The sequence below is a fragment of the Halichoerus grypus genome, chromosome 4 (assembly GCF_964656455.1).
Source record: "Halichoerus grypus chromosome 4, mHalGry1.hap1.1, whole genome shotgun sequence".
Classification (NCBI taxonomy): domain Eukaryota; kingdom Metazoa; phylum Chordata; class Mammalia; order Carnivora; family Phocidae; genus Halichoerus; species Halichoerus grypus.
Window position 1 is genome coordinate 123,371,948 of NC_135715.1, and position 18,006 is coordinate 123,389,953.

General features: G+C 33.9%; 1 protein-coding gene across 24 annotated transcripts in view; it reads right to left on the reverse strand.

Moving 5' to 3' along the window:
• Nucleotides 1–466: 466 nt before the first annotated feature.
• BAZ2B (bromodomain adjacent to zinc finger domain 2B) overlaps nucleotides 467–18,006 on the reverse strand; it is a 381,813-nt gene continuing 364,273 nt past the window's right edge. For 16 of the 24 annotated variants that reach the window (XM_078070858.1, XM_078070869.1, XM_078070868.1 and 13 more), the window contains 6 exons: nucleotides 15,634–15,944; nucleotides 15,111–15,246; nucleotides 11,538–11,684; nucleotides 5,699–5,964; nucleotides 5,295–5,438; nucleotides 467–1,942 (listed from right to left, as the gene is read on the reverse strand). In XM_078070858.1, the coding sequence (XP_077926984.1) occupies nucleotides 1,789–1,942; nucleotides 5,295–5,438; nucleotides 5,699–5,964; nucleotides 11,538–11,684; nucleotides 15,111–15,246; nucleotides 15,634–15,944 (1,158 nt within the window). In that variant the 3' untranslated portion in view covers nucleotides 467–1,788. Of the gene's footprint in view, nucleotides 1,943–5,294; nucleotides 5,439–5,698; nucleotides 5,965–11,537; nucleotides 11,685–15,110; nucleotides 15,247–15,633; nucleotides 15,945–18,006 lie in introns of those variants that run through there. The other 8 variants (XM_078070862.1, XM_078070872.1, XM_078070870.1 and 5 more) reach the window with 5 other exon arrangements.

Genomic DNA, 18,006 nt, shown 5'->3' on the forward strand with positions numbered 1-18,006 from the left:
TTCTCCACTAGGCTGTAAGCTCCACGAAGGGCCTGTGCCTGTCTTGTTCACCAGTGATTCCTCAGAGCCCAGCAAGGCATCAAATCCTATTTCATGAAGGCTTGAATTTGTAGCTCATGACTTATTAGACTAATTTATATGATCAATTTTTCTTATTGACTACTGACAATTGGTTACATGTCTACCAACAGAGACATTTTTCATATCAGAACAAGACTTTTAAAATGTATTCTAATATTTTCATATTGAAATGTGAAAACAACAACAAAATGTGGTCGAGAGAGGCTCAGGCGCTAATGAAAGGCACAACACTTGACTTAAAACCACCCTCCTCCACCCAGCCCAATGTTCATTGAACTACACAGTCTGCCGCTCCTCCTTTAGGATTTTGTAAAAATCAAATTGAAATTAAATTATCTTTTTGAAAAGAATATATATTCAGGCTCATTAAGAAAAACTAAAAAACTAGTTTGTAAAAGTCTTTTATTGTATCCGTGCCACACATAGTAGAGAAAAATAACACTCCTAAAAAAAAGAATGCTACCTTTTCCACAACATTTGATTTTAAATAAAACTTCAAGTACTCTTACATAGGTACAAAAAAAATTCTGATCTATTTGCCTCCAACAGGCCACCACAACACACAGTAGATAAAACACAGTGGTTACAAATGTCTTTTAAATTTATTTCTGAGGCAAGGCAAATGGGAAGGAAATGTTTCTATGAAAAAATACTGTGTGTGTAGGAAATTGTCACAATTTTATTCCACATGGATACAAATGATTATACTTTAATTTAGGCCCTGGTGGCTTAAAATTATATAACAAAATAGAAAAATGGAAAACTAATATCCCCTACACCCTGTTTCAAAGGCAGGCACTACCAAGATCAAGGAGACGCCACAGTGTTGGTAGAGGATAATTACTGTACAAGCCGTGTAGCTATAATTACCTTCAGACTAAAATAAAATGCTACAATCCTTCTAAGGCATAAACAATAATGTCTCCAAACAATATATACACATAATACATATTTAAAACAAGACTTAATATAAACAATAGTGAACAGTATATACATGTCAATTTTTCTTCACTGTCTTGAAATACAATTTAACTACACAAGTGATGCAGCAACATATATATATATATATGTATATATATATAAATGTACTTGTAACTCTACAGTAAAGTTTATTTTTGGTGCTTTTATAGCACATCAGTGTAAACAGTTTACCTTGGCTTTGTTTTATATTTTAAAACATTCCTTGTTGTATTTTCAAGATTTAAAGCAATTTTCTAGTTCTTCCTTTTCACAGAAAACGAAGATTCTGGATGTGGTTTAATCATAAATAATTCATAAAATTAAATACATTCACTAAAAAATAAACTACAAAGTAAAAAAATGAAAAATAGATATTTATTGAGAGGGAAAGGAGAACCATTTCCCACATTAGAGCTCTGGTGTTGAATATTCAGTGCGATTTGATATATTTTAATTGCTATTGCACTATAACACCCTTTCCTTTGAAAATTCTTTGGGTGTGCTTCCCTGTTCTACCTAAATTAGCTGATAAATCACACAAACCAATAACCAAGGGCCTTGGTTGTTGTAGGAGTGAAGCCTTTAAAAATGGTATCATTCTTCTGATACTTTTTTTTTTTTTGTGATACTTATTTTAAGGAAAAAAAGTCATTATGTATGTGCCTTGCACATTTATGTAAATACAGTTCACACTGCTGGTCTCATTTGTCCTTGTTTAAAAGGAAAAAAAAAAAGATTATTATAACTTCAGCTCACTTTGAAAATATCTGTCCACTTTTTTTCAAAATACTTCCTCATACTGTGGCCAGCTCTGCCTATATCAGAATCATCTTCATTAAATGTTTCACAGTTGTCAAAAACAAGCCTGACATCTACAGCAAAGGTTTCAAGGTTTGGATATCTGAAAGAAAACACATGATTTAGAGGTTGTTTTTATAGGGTGGCTTTGTTTTATAAACAAATGAAGAGGTAATAAAAGGTAAAATGAAAAAGTAAAACTGAAAGAAAAAAGATTAGGATAACTACATTTAAACGGATATAAAACATATTATACTCTCTTATAGATGAACATTTAAAAAATTGCATGTGTTCTGAACCATGTACGATTTAAAAAGATTAAATGGAAAAAAACACATTTCTCTGAGGAGCAGGATACAGTTCAACTAACTAGCATTTTCCCCACATCCAATTTCCTGTTTGACCTGTACATAGTGTGCTGTCCCAGGACTCATCCCACTTAACCGGTTTATTAGTTCCTCTGGCCAGTTGTGGCACCCTATCATCCACATTGAAAACTATTTAGTTGCAGTAGAAATAATGGAAACACTTCCTGTGCCCTATAAACATTACACTTGCCCTGTAGCTTCTATATACATCCAGGATATACTGCTTTGTGTTAAATCTTTCCCACTTCCCATTTCTGTTCTTTTCTCTTCGGATGTGCTCTTTTGCTCAAGCACTGGAGTACGATAATCCAAAACAGGCAAAAAATTTTAAAAAATGTGCTATCCCTTTATCAGAGATAACATCATGAAGACCTGCTTTTCCATAAGAAGCACTGTGGCTTCAGTGCTTTTTCAGTGGGATAAGCCCCGACATCTTTCTCTGTAGAAACATGGCAAAGGGAACAGAAAGGTGAATGAATCTGCGTCAGCTCACTGGTAAGAAAGGAGTGGTTTGTTTCAAGCCAACGCAAGCCAAACCAATACATTTTGAAAGAGAGCTTTTGGGAATTTAAACTTAAATTAATTCTAGCTTATGGTAAGCTAAGTACTAAAATAATTTACGTATTAGAAATACCCTTGAAGTACACACTGAAGCTCTGAGACCTGGTAAAAGTGGAATTAGTTCTTTGATGGGATACCTGGTATAGTCTTCCACACCTTCTCACTTCCCTCTGCTATGTGCAATAATAAAGTAACATTTCTCTATCTGTAATGAGCTCACAAAATTAATTCAGACCTGATGTAACCTCACCCATTTTCCTGTTCTTCTGGGAATTATTATTATTTTTTAATGAGGGGAAATTCACATAACATAAAGTTACCCATTTTAAGGTGGACAATTCAGTGGCATTTAGTGCATTCTCAACATTTACTATTACCACCTCTATCTACTTGCAAAACATTGCCGTTGCCCCAGAAGGAAACCCTGTATCCATTAAGCAGTTGCTTCCCATTCTTCCCTAACCTGTCCCTGGCAACCACTAACTGGTCTTTCTCCATGGATTTGTCTATTCTGGAAGTTTGATATAAATGGAATCATACAGCATGTGTGGGAATAAATTTTATAAAATATTTAAAAGTTACTTTGAGAAATATTTATCTCTTTAGACTGTTCCTTACTATAAGAAATGGTTCATGATTAATGCTGGGGAGACTAACATCCAGGACCGAGTTCTAGGTGAGACAAATACTAGTCCCACAGTTGATGGAACCCAGAAAGATTCATTAAAGCAAGTACTTCCTCCCCTCTTTTTGATAAATTTCTAGTTTAAACATTTGAAATACTGTTTATGAGTTTTGGTTCCAATTTATTAGTTTGGGTTTAATCAAACACCTTGAAGTTAGAGGAGCTTAAACCCACTACATTTTGCTTCCCACAAAACTGGCATCACAAACACAATTACACAGAACTGCTTCCCTCTCTCGGCTTGCCGCTGCTGTGGCTTCCTCCGTTCACCAGGACTCATTCTCAAAAGGGAACACCAATGTTTGGTAATGTCTAAGCTCTGTGTTAGTGTTTATTTTGGGGATTTTGAGGTCTGTTTGTTTGTTTGTTTGTTTTAGGTTCAGTTAGCCACATTATAGTACATCATTAGTTTTTGGTGTAGTGTTCAATGATTCATTAGTTGGGTGTAATACCCAGTGCTCATCACGACACACTGAGGTTTAGATTCATCCTCTATCCAGGAACTGGAGAAAAATGTAAAGCCTTTCTGTGTAAGTCTTTGTCCTGGCCATGTTGATTCTAAGTCCATTATGCTACCCACCTAAACATCTGATTATTTTGATAGAAAAAGCAAAAGAAGTAGTTCATAGCTAGACAGGAGCTATTGCTTTTTGGTTCACATTAGAACCAATAGTTTTAATGGTTTTGAATGTTTTCTGAATTTGGGCAGGTCCCTTCCGTAATTTTTTAAAAAATAAAACAAAACAGACATAATCTTTTGAAACATGTGAGAAGGACACTGATCATTTTGAGTTAAGTTCTACTCAACTCTTATAAATTGAATGTAAATTATGGAGCACAGTGATTTTCACCAAAAGAACATTCAGGAGGAACTAAATAACATACTGCGTTATAATGGTAATCATAATAACAACAATAATAATGTAATTAAAATCTACTTTATAGATAGTCTTTCAATGTAAAGTTCCTTCTTTCTCCATATTTTTTGTGACTTTGCCTAAAGTATGGTCACAGGGTCCATTAAACTAAACCAGTAATAAGGAATAAGAGGAGCTGAGGAGAATGAAGAAGAGAACACATACAGCTCACAGCTCCTGGTCATTCACATGTGGAATCGTTTTGTGTGGGCTTATTTTGTAAGTGAACAGCCTCATTTTTGGGGCTCCAAAATGGGCCACTGTTCAGAACCAAATAAACTCCATTAACAGCTGCTAGTCTGGTAGGAGTTTAAGGTGGTCTAACAAATATTAACTGTGGCCAGGAAGTCACTTCACCCTTCAGGTAGGATCACAAAGACAATATGGTAGAGAGGAGCAAATAATAGCTTTCTCCCACATTTAATAAATACATTCTTAGTATTCTCCAACAACCCATAATTAAACTTTTAACATTTAAAAAATTAAATTTTAATTTAAAATTTCCAATGACCTTTTATCTCTACATTGTAATGATCTGAAAATATTACAGTCAATTTTTGTTAAATCCACATGAGATATTATCAATATTCCACTGATGTACAATATAAGCTCCATTTTATGTTATTTACTTACTTTGGGAGGCTTCCCTGTTATTTTTCTTTACCTCTCAGGCTGGGTTTGGTTGGCCTTCCAATGTCAAAGGCAGCGTTATCACACTGCTTTTTAATTGTTTAAACAATTTTAATGGACTTGTCTTTCATACTGTACTACCCTAACCAAACACACAAACACACACAGACACACACACACACAGACACACATACACACACCCTCTCTCCAAAGGCAGAGATTTTTGGCTCACCAGAAGAGTACCCAGCAGATATTAGGCATTCAATAAATATTGAACTGAAATTATTTACTTACTGTCCACTACTTAATTTCTCTCTAATTGTGGAAAAATCCATAGGCTTCTTAATAACTTTCTTATAACCAGGAACAAGTTTCAAGTTTACAGGAAGTAGAAAAGGCCATGCATCCTCATGAGTTTCCATTTCAGTAAGGATCATACTAAAAAAATAATGTTTGAAATCAGTATCTATGCTTTAGAATTATCAATTTTTATTAAAAACTTAGTTTTTATAATCTTTCAAGTAAAAGTAATGCAAATTAATTTATTTTAAAAGATGAATACATTTATTTATACTATAGACTTTACATTTTCCTATTTATATAAATTGTCAAAAAGTCACCTTTGATATAGTAGAAAATTTCTAAACAAATAAAATGAAATGTTATAAATATATTGTACATGCAAACTGAAATAATACCTGCAAAGAGCGAGGTCTTTGGAGTCATCTCTTTTAGGTTTCTTAATAGAAGTAAAACTTTCCTGTTTTGACAAGTTAACAGAAGTGTTTTCCTCCATTTTTCTTTTTTTCAGGTCTTTGTTTCCTCTTTTTAGTGAACTATTTGTAGATGCAGAGTCTTCATCTTCAGTATCCCCTGTTAAAGTTACTTTCTTGCCTTTCTTTGACTCATTAGTCTTTTTTCCTTTGACATGAAGTTTTTTGATTTTTAGAGTTTGACCACTTGCCTTAATTTAAAAAAAAGTAAATGAGGTATAAGAAAATAACCATCTACAGACCTATTATTTTAAATTATTAAAGTCTGACAGGACAAACAAAAGGAATTTTATCTCTGATCTACAAGGTTGATAATTTTATTTTTAAGAGAGATCTATGAATTTGATCTCCCATAATATAAGGTTAAAATCTAATAAAGCATGAAAATCTATCTTAAGAACTCCTAAAACTTGAAGCTGTTGATCTCATGGTAATCCATCTTTGGTACTACAGAATTTAGCAGTATTCCTTTAGTCTAGGTCGCTAACCAAATGAGTTTAAAGGTACAAAAGGACTATCTTTTAGAACACAATTAGGAACAAAGGTGAAAATAACAAATAAACAATACAGAGCTTATTAATAAGACAATTGAAGACGTAATAAAAAAACTAGGCCAAAACATGAAAAATAGCTCACAAAATGTCAAATAAAGAAAAAGTCCTTTATAAGTGATTAAATCTACTGGAAATTTGTATATATTTGTTTATTTTTGGATAAAGGGAAAAAAGCATTTGCTATAAAAAGAGAGTTCCACTAAATTGTGGTTCCCAGGTGTGAACAAAGTAATGGTGAAAAATCAGAGAGAGAGACAGAGAGAGAGGAAAAAAATGTCTGTTTTTGAGGAAAACAATAAAGACACAGTATAAAAGAGATCATATTTAAAGGATATGAATTCTAGCTATGGCTCTGTCAGTAACTAGCTATGGAATTTATACAAATATATCTGTGAGGCCCTATCTTCTCATCTGTAAAATAAGAAAGATAAGCCACACAACTGGTAAGGTCATTCTAGCTCTAAAGTTACATGAAAAAAAAAAAATCTCAGTGTAGCCTTATGCAATGTAACTACAGCTTGCGGTCAGCACACTGATATAACAACGAGCTCTCTTCCCCCATTCAGAAATAGGGAAATAAATCATATTTTGAGAGTTAAATGTTATAATAAATATAATAGATCATAGAAGAGAGATATGCAGAGTCAGATATTCAGTCTAGCCACAATCTAAAGTTGGCTGTATTCTTGAAATAAATTTGGCTGAAAACATTTCTTTGGAGTACTTCATAATAATTTCTTTGAGGATTTCATGAACTTTTCTATAATATTTTTAAATAATTGCCCATAAGCAATTAAAATTATTTGGTTCTCTATTGGAAGGCTAAAAGTATAGTTAAGGAGAGATTTTAATTGCCTGAAATAATAAGGCAAACTATAAATCTAATACCTTCCCCATATCATATCAAAGAATCACTACCCCTTGTCACTAACTAAAATAATTAAAATGTTTTACTAAGTCTCTTTTCCATTTAGTTTATCAATTTTTATTCATGAATATCTGATATTCTGAGTTTTCATATTACACTAAGCTTTTATCACTCTGAAATCATAAAAAAAGAGAAAGAGAATGCTTAACATAATGAAAAAGTCCATTTAATGAAGATTAAGTTGGATTGAATAATTATATTACTTAAGAACAAAATTTCATGAATAAGGGGCCAAAACTTCTTGTTCTTTATGTGAACTAAATTATTACTTGGGATCATTTTCTAACAAACTCATAACTACAGTAGGAAAACATGAAATTTAAATTACAGAATCAAAAGAACTTTGTGTTTCAAAAAGACAATGAAGTTTATACATTTCTTTACTAAGTAATGTTTATCAGCTTGCCTCATCATACTGTACACATACCCACACTTATCTTCATAAAGACTTTATTTGTTAAGTAATCTCTACATGCACCGTGGGGCTCAGACTCAACCCCGGGATCAAGAGTCACATGCTCCACTGACTGGGCCAGCCAGGCGCCCCCACAGAAACATACTTTTAAAAGCAAGCTTGTATATAGTTAGTTACTCTGTTACCTGATTTACTTTGTTCTGGGACAGAGATACCCCACTCCCTACCCTTTTTCTCTATCTTTTTATAACCCAAATTCAAAGAGGAACTTCAGTATGTCTAAAGCAGAACCTATCAGATTACACATAAAAGGGCACATTTCTGTTGTTTGTATATATTTATATATCAGAAGTTTGTGACTGGTGGCTCACAGGCTGTAAAGAGCCCACAGAATGTGTTGCTGCTTGGCTCATATAATGCTTGTAAAAAGTCTTGAGTTTGTGCCAACACTAAACATTTGGGAGGATATGCATAAAATCCATAAACTTGAAATACTGGTAGATCCTGGAACATTGGGCCCACATGTCTACATGACAACAACTGGCTGGAGTTGAGTAATGACTGTTATATTTAAATTGGGGCATGACTTTCCTATTTGCCACAGTCCCAACTCTTTTGTGTTATTTGCCTGACTTTTACAGGTATTGGAGTTTGAAACCTCATGTGTGTGTGTCTATGAGTGTGTATAAATATGTGTATGTATATTTATACATATATATGTGTGCATCAATACACATATACACGTCTTTTTGATTCTATGATCCTATGAGATACATAAAACAAATCTATAAATTTAATAAATATATATAACAAAGTGCATGTATATATATTGGCATGCACATACATATACACAGAGTAAAAATAAAATATGTGCATAAATAGCCATTTGAGAGCAAGACAGTATAAATACTTACAAAAACTGAATTAACTGGAAAGATAGTTTAAAAACATTAACTTTAAAAATCTTTATATATCAAAATCAAATGTTTAATATTTTTTATTGCTATAAGAAACATAACATCTAATTCACTACCTTTAAAAAAACAGGGAGCAGAGGCTTAGAAATCTGCATTACATAGAAGCACTTGAATTAGATCATAGATCATATGTCTCCTAGTCCACTCCTTGAATGATAGATAGCCAAAATTCTAATTTAAGCAAATTTACTGAAAACAAAACCTCCTATAGTCTACCAGATGATAATTCAAGAATAAACATACCAATTTGTTAGTAATTAATAAAGCATTAGAGGAAATTTCTATAACTTGACAGTTAAGAAGCTAAAAGATAATTTATGTACAACCAGTGAAAATTATTACTGAATTACACTAGATATGACAAAATAATCAAGTAATGAAAAATTAAAAAGTGATTATTAGTGAATATAATGCCATGTGGGACTCTCTGCTATTTTATAAAAATAAATACATTATAAAAATAAAAATATATAAAATATATTATAAAAATAAATAATAGAAATCAAGTGTAATAAAGTATTAATATACATGTAACAGAACTTTAAAGTCATAAAAACTCTTAGACACATGACCATATTTGATCCTCAAAAATCTCTACAAATTAGGGGTGCCTGGGTGGCTCAGTCAGTTGAGCGTCCAACTCTTGATTTCAGCTCAGGTCATGATCTCAGGGTCGTGGGATGGAGTCCCACATCTGGCTCCATGCTCAGCTGGGAGCCTGCTTGAGATTCTCTCTCTTTCTCCCTCGGCCCCTCCCCCTGCTTATGCGTGCGTGTGTGTGCACGCATGTGCGCACACTCTCTGTCAAATAAATAAATAAATAAATAAATAAATAAATAAATAAAATCTTAAAAAAAAAAAACACCTCTCTGAATTAGATACTATCCCATTTTACAGATAACCCTGAAGCTAAGAAAGTGCTCCAATGTTAGAGATCAGGGAGGTAAGAAAAACCAGCAAAGCGACTGAAAAAGAGCAAAGGCAGGAAGACAACCAGGTAAGTATGGAATCCTAGAAGTCAAGTGGAAACAGGGTTTCAAGGAAACGGAGTGCTCCACTCTATCAAATATACCTAATAGGATAGATGAGGCCTAAGCACTGATCACTGAATTAAGCAATGTGAAAGTTATTTGTGGTCATGATAAGAGCAATTTTGGAGAAGCTATGGAGGTGAAAATCTGACTGGAACGAGTTCAAGAGTGATTTGGAGGAGAAAAATCAGAGAACCAGAACAGAAAACTTTCCATGAGTTCTTCTGTAAAGGGAAGGGAAGAAATGGGGGAAGTGAATCAAAGAAGAAGTGAGCCCAGAAGAGGGTTTTTGTTTATTTAGTTCTCTCAAGACGGAAGGAATAGTAGCATGTTAGTGGGCTGATGAGAAGAACCCAGGGGAGAAGGAAACATAGATGATGCAGGAGAAGAGAGAACTGTTGGAATCATACTCCTAAGAAGGTGAGAGGGGGTTGGTTCTGAGGCATACCTTGGGAAACTGAGTTTGTCAGAGCCACTAGCAGTTCACGGCAACAGGAGAGAAGGTAGAGTATGTGAGCACAGACACAGGAAGAATGGTGCATGTGGTGGCAAATTCTTGTAATATTTTCTTCTGGTGGCTTCTATTTTCACAGGGCAATGGGAGTAAGGTCATCAGTTGACAATAAGGATGGAGGAGACAGAGTTGGAGGTAAATCATCAGGCACCATTAAAGGCCTTCTTAATGCCTCGAATTTAAAGGGCTGGGTGTTTTCTCCAACCACATTCAGATATAAAAATATAGGTGCAGGGAAGTCAAGAGTTGGATTAACCAGAATGATGGTCTTCCCAAGTGAGAGAGAGGCAAAGGGGATAAAGGTGGATGCAATGGTTATGATAATGAAATGCTGACATATTACAAGCAAGGTTAGGAGAAAAGAGAGGACATGAAAGGGGAGAGGGACAGTGAGAAGGTCTTCAGATAAATGGACTGGAGGTCAAAGAATTGTTGGAGTTTGAGTGTGAAAGAGGGTAGACTGAAAAGAAAGGAGGCAGTGAATAGATGGATGTTTGGAATTTAGTTCATGGAGACATGGCAGTTACTGGTAATGATTAATGGTAGTTATTGGCCAAGAGATTAAACATGGAAGGGAGTGACTGAGTTAGGAAACACCTAACAAAGACTCTGGCCCTCAACACATGTTGACCCTTTCACACTTCTTACTTTCTAATTCTATTATCATATTATCAATCCATTATGGGTGTCCACAGGTTTCTAATTTAAATGTGACCAGAAAGTGACTTAAAAAACAATGCCTATTACCATCTGACCTAGCAATTTAACTCCTAGGTATATACCCAAGATGAGTGAAAACATTTATTCATACAAAAACTTATATATGAATGTTTCACAGCAGCATCATTCATAATAGCCAAAATATGGAAACAACCCAAATGTCTATCAACTGAAGAATGAATAAACAAAATGTGGTATATCCAAATAACGGAGTATCATTTGACTATAAAAAGGAAGTACTAATACATGCTAGAACATGAATGAACCCTGAAAATATTGTGCTAAGTGAAAGAAGTCAGACACAAAAGGATTATATGTAATGACCGGAATAGGCAAATCCATTGAGACAGAAAGTAGAATAATGGTTGCCAAAGGCTAAGGGGAGATGGGGAATGGGGAGTGACTGATAATGGGTACAAAGGCTCTTTGTTGGGGTCATGAAAAATTTGTTGTGGAATTAAATAGTGGTGATGGTTGTACAACTTTGTGAATATTGTAAAACCACTGAGTTGTGCACTTTAAAATGGTGATTTTTATGGCCTATGAATTATATCTTTAAAAAATCCCCATACAGCTCTGCATTTTGATCTGGCAATTGAACGGTTTAGTGTTAGGTCAGTCTCACCTTAGCAATGCAAGCGGGACAGAACCAGTCCCCGTCTGGTATAGTGGTAATCTTGGGCCTGTGGCAGTACGTGTGACAGCCTTTGTCACAGCCATCACAAAGGAGAAGCAGTTCTTCATTATCTCCCTTTCGACAGATCTGGCAGTACTATAATACATGAGAAATCATTTAAAATTAGCTCTCTGCTGTGAAGAATAGTTATTGGGATATTAAACACACCGTAATTCCTAATTCATATTAGTAACAAACATTCCGCTTGCTAACAAATATACAGTAGCCATACACATCTATGTATCTCTCATTACACAGATATGGACCACATGACGGGTGAGCAGTTCAGTTGGGGTAAATGCACATTTCAGGTACACTGCAAAGAACAAAGCTAGAGGTTGAATGCCTGCACACACTTCAGAAGCATGTACACATTAACATATGAAATCATTAACGTGACATTAGAGCACATAAAGCAATGAGTAGCTTTAATACATGGTGTTTTAATTTTTTAATGTATTTCATCTTTTGCTTATCTTAGCATCCTCATGATATCCTGAGAAAGAAATAAGTAAGAGTTAGAGTAATTTTTAAGATCAAAATTAGGAAACTTGTATTAGTATCAAAATTATATATAACAGTAAAAAAGATGACCCTATATTTTGGTAAATTATCCATCTATTTTTTGAGATTGATTAAAAAAAAATGTGTCCAAACCAAGAAACTTTGGAATTCAACCCAAATCAAACATGTGTCAACAAGTGCAGAAAATGGATCCTACAAAATGATTTCTAAAGAGAAAAAAACAAAACAAAAAACTGGTAACAATAAACTAAATCAAAGAATTTAATTGGTCATAACTTATTTTGTAGAACTAAAAATAAAATTATTTCTTCTCTGTGAAAAAGTTTCTAATACCATTAAGAACTTTAAAATCTGTAAAGAGATTTTCCCCCCATGCATACATACTTTGTATAACCAGTTTCACAAAGGGAAAGAAGCAAAGTTAGAAAAGAAAAACTTTCAAGATAGCTTTAAAAAATGGTCAACACTAACCCTGTGTTTTGACATTTAGCTTATACTCTGTCACAGTAGAAAATGTCTTGTAATCAATTATTTTGAAAAATAAAAACATTTAAACTGTAAGTCACTTATACTAATTGAAAGTTATATATTTATACTCTTAAAAACAAAACAGCTTGACTGTTCAAACTTAATTTTTAAAACTTTCAATACAACATTAAATCTTAATCTGGGAAAGTCTAAAATAGTCTTATATAACTCAATATGCACATCGATGACAGCTTAAAAATCTTATCGAAATGGCAGATACACACTATTCAGCTTAAATATCTATCAAGTATATGTAATATGCATAATACTAAAATTGTCATGTGTGCTAAGAGCAAAAGCAGCAGAGTTTACCATCCCAACAGTAAGTATTTTATGACCTTTTCTAATACCACATCACTAAATACCTTCTCCAAACTTAAGTTACATCTTTAAAACTTCTATTGTAAAAATATTGAGAAATAACATTTAGAAAGTTATAATTAAATCCCTATGACAAAAAAGGTTAAAAATCAGTTTCATGAACATTAAGTAAACTCTATTTTTTCTAATAGATACCTAGAAATACTATAAAGTCTCTCTGACATCTCACATTTATGGTTTAAAAATAAAATTCTTTTCTGATACTTAATAAAAAAGGGTGGCAGGTATCAAGCTCATTAACACTTTGGAAAAGTCACAGCAATAGTTCATAACATGTTAGAGCAAATGTAGAGCATAAAATAGTGGCTGTTGCCTATGCTTAACATTAACAACAATATAAAGCATACCGTGGGCAGAGAATTATCTGGAGGCAAATTATGACAGCTCCTTTCCATGATAAGCCTGGTCTCTGGCAAAGAGGGTATTTCTAAAGGTACTGAGTACTTTAACATTTTGTTAGGACTTGTTATGAGGATTATTCTAGGCACTGTTACATTTCTAGTTAAAGGTTAAAAAGTGCTCATTAACCTTTGAATATGAAACTATGCCTTCTTTTCAAGATAGTTTCATAGCAAATAATGTACGATTAAATATTAAAAAATGAAGATTATAAGAGATGGAGTTAAATAATGATAAATGTATATTAATAACATGAAAAAGACTTATGAATTTGCCAGAAATGAAATAAAGCTTTTGACTGCAGAAAGTATAAAGGCAGATTTTGGTACAAATTTTGGGTTTCTATATACAGGTTATAACAAATCTGATCATATCATGATGACTATTTTGGTGTATATGAGGAAAAGAACTGTTCCAGTTTCATTTTGATGTAGAATTCAATCTCTTTTGATCATTACAGTCTAGACTTCACCAAGTATATTTCTCCAAGGTGATTTTAAAACTGGTTTTAATAATAAGTTTTAGAAGAAAGATTCTTTTTACCTGGTAAAAATGCTACCAGATGAACAGAACTTGCCTTCAATCTTATGGTAAATTGTAATGTGGATTGGAAAAGACCTAAATTTGAGCAGATTGTGAAAACTGCAGATTCATTATTCCATGGATATTTTACATGAAGAAGGGAAAAACCACAGAAGAAACCAAATTTATTTGTAAGAATGAATAAGGCGTTGAGTAGTCTAAACTTAGAGGTTAAAATAAAGGAAAGAATGTTAAATTATTTAAGGATCACTTCTTTTCTTTGGGGAATGACTATTTTAAGTAAGGAATTTTACTATTAGTCATGCATGAAAACAAATCTCAAATGTTTGGATTTTATAGCTAATCTGTAATTCAAAAGCAAATGTCAAAGTAATTCATAAAAGTTCACATATAATAAATATTTCTGTATCTGATATAAGAGGCAAGAGGGACATGAACATGTTTAAAATGAGCATCTCTCTGGAAGATATATGGACTATAGCTTTCATTTGGAATATATAGTATTTGGTGCCTGGTACAAGGTAGAGGCCACTGCACAATGATAACTACTTGGGCTTTAGCAAAGAAGGTGAAAAACCAGTTTTAATGGTTAGGAGAAAAAAAAAAATAAAAGACCTACTCTTCATATCAGCTACTTCCGATGCCATATACATGATATCAAGCGCACAAACTAAGAGCTCTCTGTTTATTTTGCATTTACTTATCTAGTTATTTCTTAGCATTACAGAAAAAAAAGAAAACTGATAGAAATATAAAGACATTTTAAGAATGCAGTGAATGTAGCAGATAATGTTAGCAACTGGAATGTTTACAAGAGTGAAAGGGTCTTCAAAATATTTAGATGAACATCTATTATGTTAACAGAATACAGAAAACAACCTCAGTCAGAGTTATAAACAATATTCAGTGGAATGAGAATCAAGATTTTTAAAAAGAAGAGAGAACATATTTGGAAGTTTCCATCAAAAAGCTCAAAATAAGGAGAAAAGTATCAAACTGATACAGTATTTAAGAATTAAACAAACTGTCAAGTAAAGCATACATTATTTTGACAATAAGTAATGTATTAATTAAGAAAGGTTTAGAGGTTGGGAAAAACAGGACAAAGTAAATGAGTTATAGTATTTCTTAAATGAAAACACTTACAACTTTCATAATTGATTTTTCCCATGCTATTGATTTCTGTAACTGCTGAATGCACAGAGCTACCTGTGCAGCACTGCGAGCTTCTGATAATGCCCTTCTCCATACCCTGAGCCCTGGAGCAATATCCTCTTCAATTCTGCATTGAAATATAGAAAAATTAAGTAGGTCATATCCACATTTATGGTTACTGAATGTGAAACAATCATCACACTGAAAGCCAAGCAATGACAAAAACATGGAACAGCCAATAAGAATAAGGTTTAAGCAACTAAATTTGATGTAGTGCACAGACTGTGGCTACGTGCCTCAAAGCTTAGTCACAACCAGGTAAATGTAAGATCACTTTGCAGGATTATCAACGCACATAACAAAAAAAAAAATGTTTTTACAAAGCACCATGCAAATAGCATGATCCATATGGATCACAGACATACAAGAAGATACATAGATAACAGGCAATAGAAAATAGGCTCCAATTAGCAAAGAAGCACAATAATTTTTCAAGTTAATCTCAATAACCTACCCGTCACCATCACCACTAATGGATGGTGCAGGAGCAGGGACAGTAACTGTGCCCACATTATCCAGTTTGATCTGAATGGTGGTACTTAAGGGGCTCTTCAGATACCTTCTCTCAATGTTCCGCTCCAAATCAGCCAGCCTGGTTACAGCTATATCTAGGGGGTTGTCACTCTTCCGTTCTAATGCATCTGCACTGCTTTCTTCTTCGCCAGTAAATTCTCCATCATGCTCCTTGCACAATTTAGAAAATGACTTATGTTCAAAATATACCAAGTCCTCCCTTTCTGATGCAGGCTCTGGACACATCCAACCCTATATATCAAGAGAATAATGTTATTATGGTTTTCTCTTAAAATGCCTGATGGGTGAATTACCTGTACTTAAAATACAGCAGCAGACACCAGCAGATCTCAAGGATCTTTACTGAAAGTTTTTACCTTGTGTTTCCTAATGCTAGGTAGAAACAAGAACAGAAAATTAAAAGACACAGTTGTAAGAAAAGTCTGAAGAAGAAAATTTAATAACTTTGGTATTATGAAAGGTATAATGAAAATTAGCAAAGTATTCTGAAGGATTTGAGGATAAGTAAATATTTATTCATTTCATGGGACCACTTAAATGGAAAACTCCCGGTAGTCCTGAACTTGGTTCTTCCTTTCCATTTTCACTCCTTCTACCACCCTTCTGTACTTACCACTTTTTCCTTCAGCCACAGGAGCTTTGCCTAAGCTGTTACATTTGTCTGTATGGCTTTTTCCCTGTTCCTCTTCACCTACTTAACTCTACTCATCCTGTAGCTCTCATGTTAAAATTTACTTCCTTAGGGAATCCTTCCTTGACCTCCTTTGGGAGATTAAATCTCCCTGTTACAGGCTCTCATAGAACCACATAATACTCCATAGCCTTGTGTAATTTTACATTGCTATGATTATTTGATTAACATTTTTTCTACCTCTAAATTCCATGAGGGCCATGTCTGCTTTTAGCCATTTTATCTCCAGCAGAGTAGGGCAAACAGATGGCACTCAATATATGTTGATTGAATAAATAAATGATCCTACAACTCAGCTTGCTTATATCAATCCTCTAGCTCCAAATCCTTCAAAGACTCCCTACTATTTAACAAAGTCCCTATTTTTACCATGACATTCAAGTACCTCAATCTACCTCTTTCTCATATGTTCCCATTTATGTACCCTACACTGCAGTCAAACTCCACGACTTGCCATTCCACTGATATGTTCTGAGCCCCCTGATCCTGGTGCTCCACTCATGCTGTTCGCTTTTTCTAGTATGGCATTCCCTGTTCTCTGACCGTCAAAACCTTCGTCATCTTCTCAAATTCCATCTTGACTTCTCCACGAAATCTTCCCTGATCTTTCTCATATTTCCCAAGTCATGTATTCTTTTTCAAAATTCATGCATAACTCTGTACTTGTCTGTGATGAGTTACTAGATTCTACAGAGATGTCCATGTCTTATCTCCCTATCATATGACAAGCTTTCTGAGGGCAGAAACCACCTTGTATCCAATTTTGTGATGTCCACTGCCTAATGTGGAATAGGTACTTAGTAAATAAGAAACAAAATGACCATTATGTTTTTTATTAAATCTCTTTAGTGATAATTATTTTGTCTTGTATATTGTGATCAATTCTTTCTCATTAACTCAGTAGAACATTTATATTTAGGACGTAAGTATGAAATTATAAGTAGTATGCATAAGTGCACTAGGTACAAGTCATATCCAATGGCCTCATTCTTTACAGTTTGAAAAGGATACTACATACCACTTAAAAATATTTCACTTAGCTACTGAGAACACAGCCAAAAACATCTAAGCAGCTGGTTATGTGATAAGGTCATTGCAACAAAATTTGAGTATATCTCCAGGAAAATGTTTCAGGCCCATGCTCTGACTTTATGCATAATTAGAAAAGCGTGATGATATCCTTTTCCAACGAACAGCCAGTCAGAATTGGCAAGTCAGATTGGGAGTGCGGGAGGGGAGGTGGAGGAAAATAGGGCTGGTAGAACCAATCAAATCTAAACCAGCAAATAGTAACAACTGACCATGAGAGAAAACAGACTATAGAAAGTAGATGTGATAGTTTAAAAATCAAAGCACACTGGGATCATTTACCGGAGGGGCAAAACCTCTTCACATTTCCTGAGGGAATCATTATCTAATCACTGGTCTTCATACTGAAGATACTGTGTCACCAAGATAATTTCAATCAAACTCATTATTCTCAATTTAAGGCGGCAGTGTAATACATAACATAAGTGATCCAACAAACATGTTAAAAAATTATAGCACTAAATGGGATAATTATCATTTCTCCAGAAAATAAACTTGTGTAGAAGAGTTCAC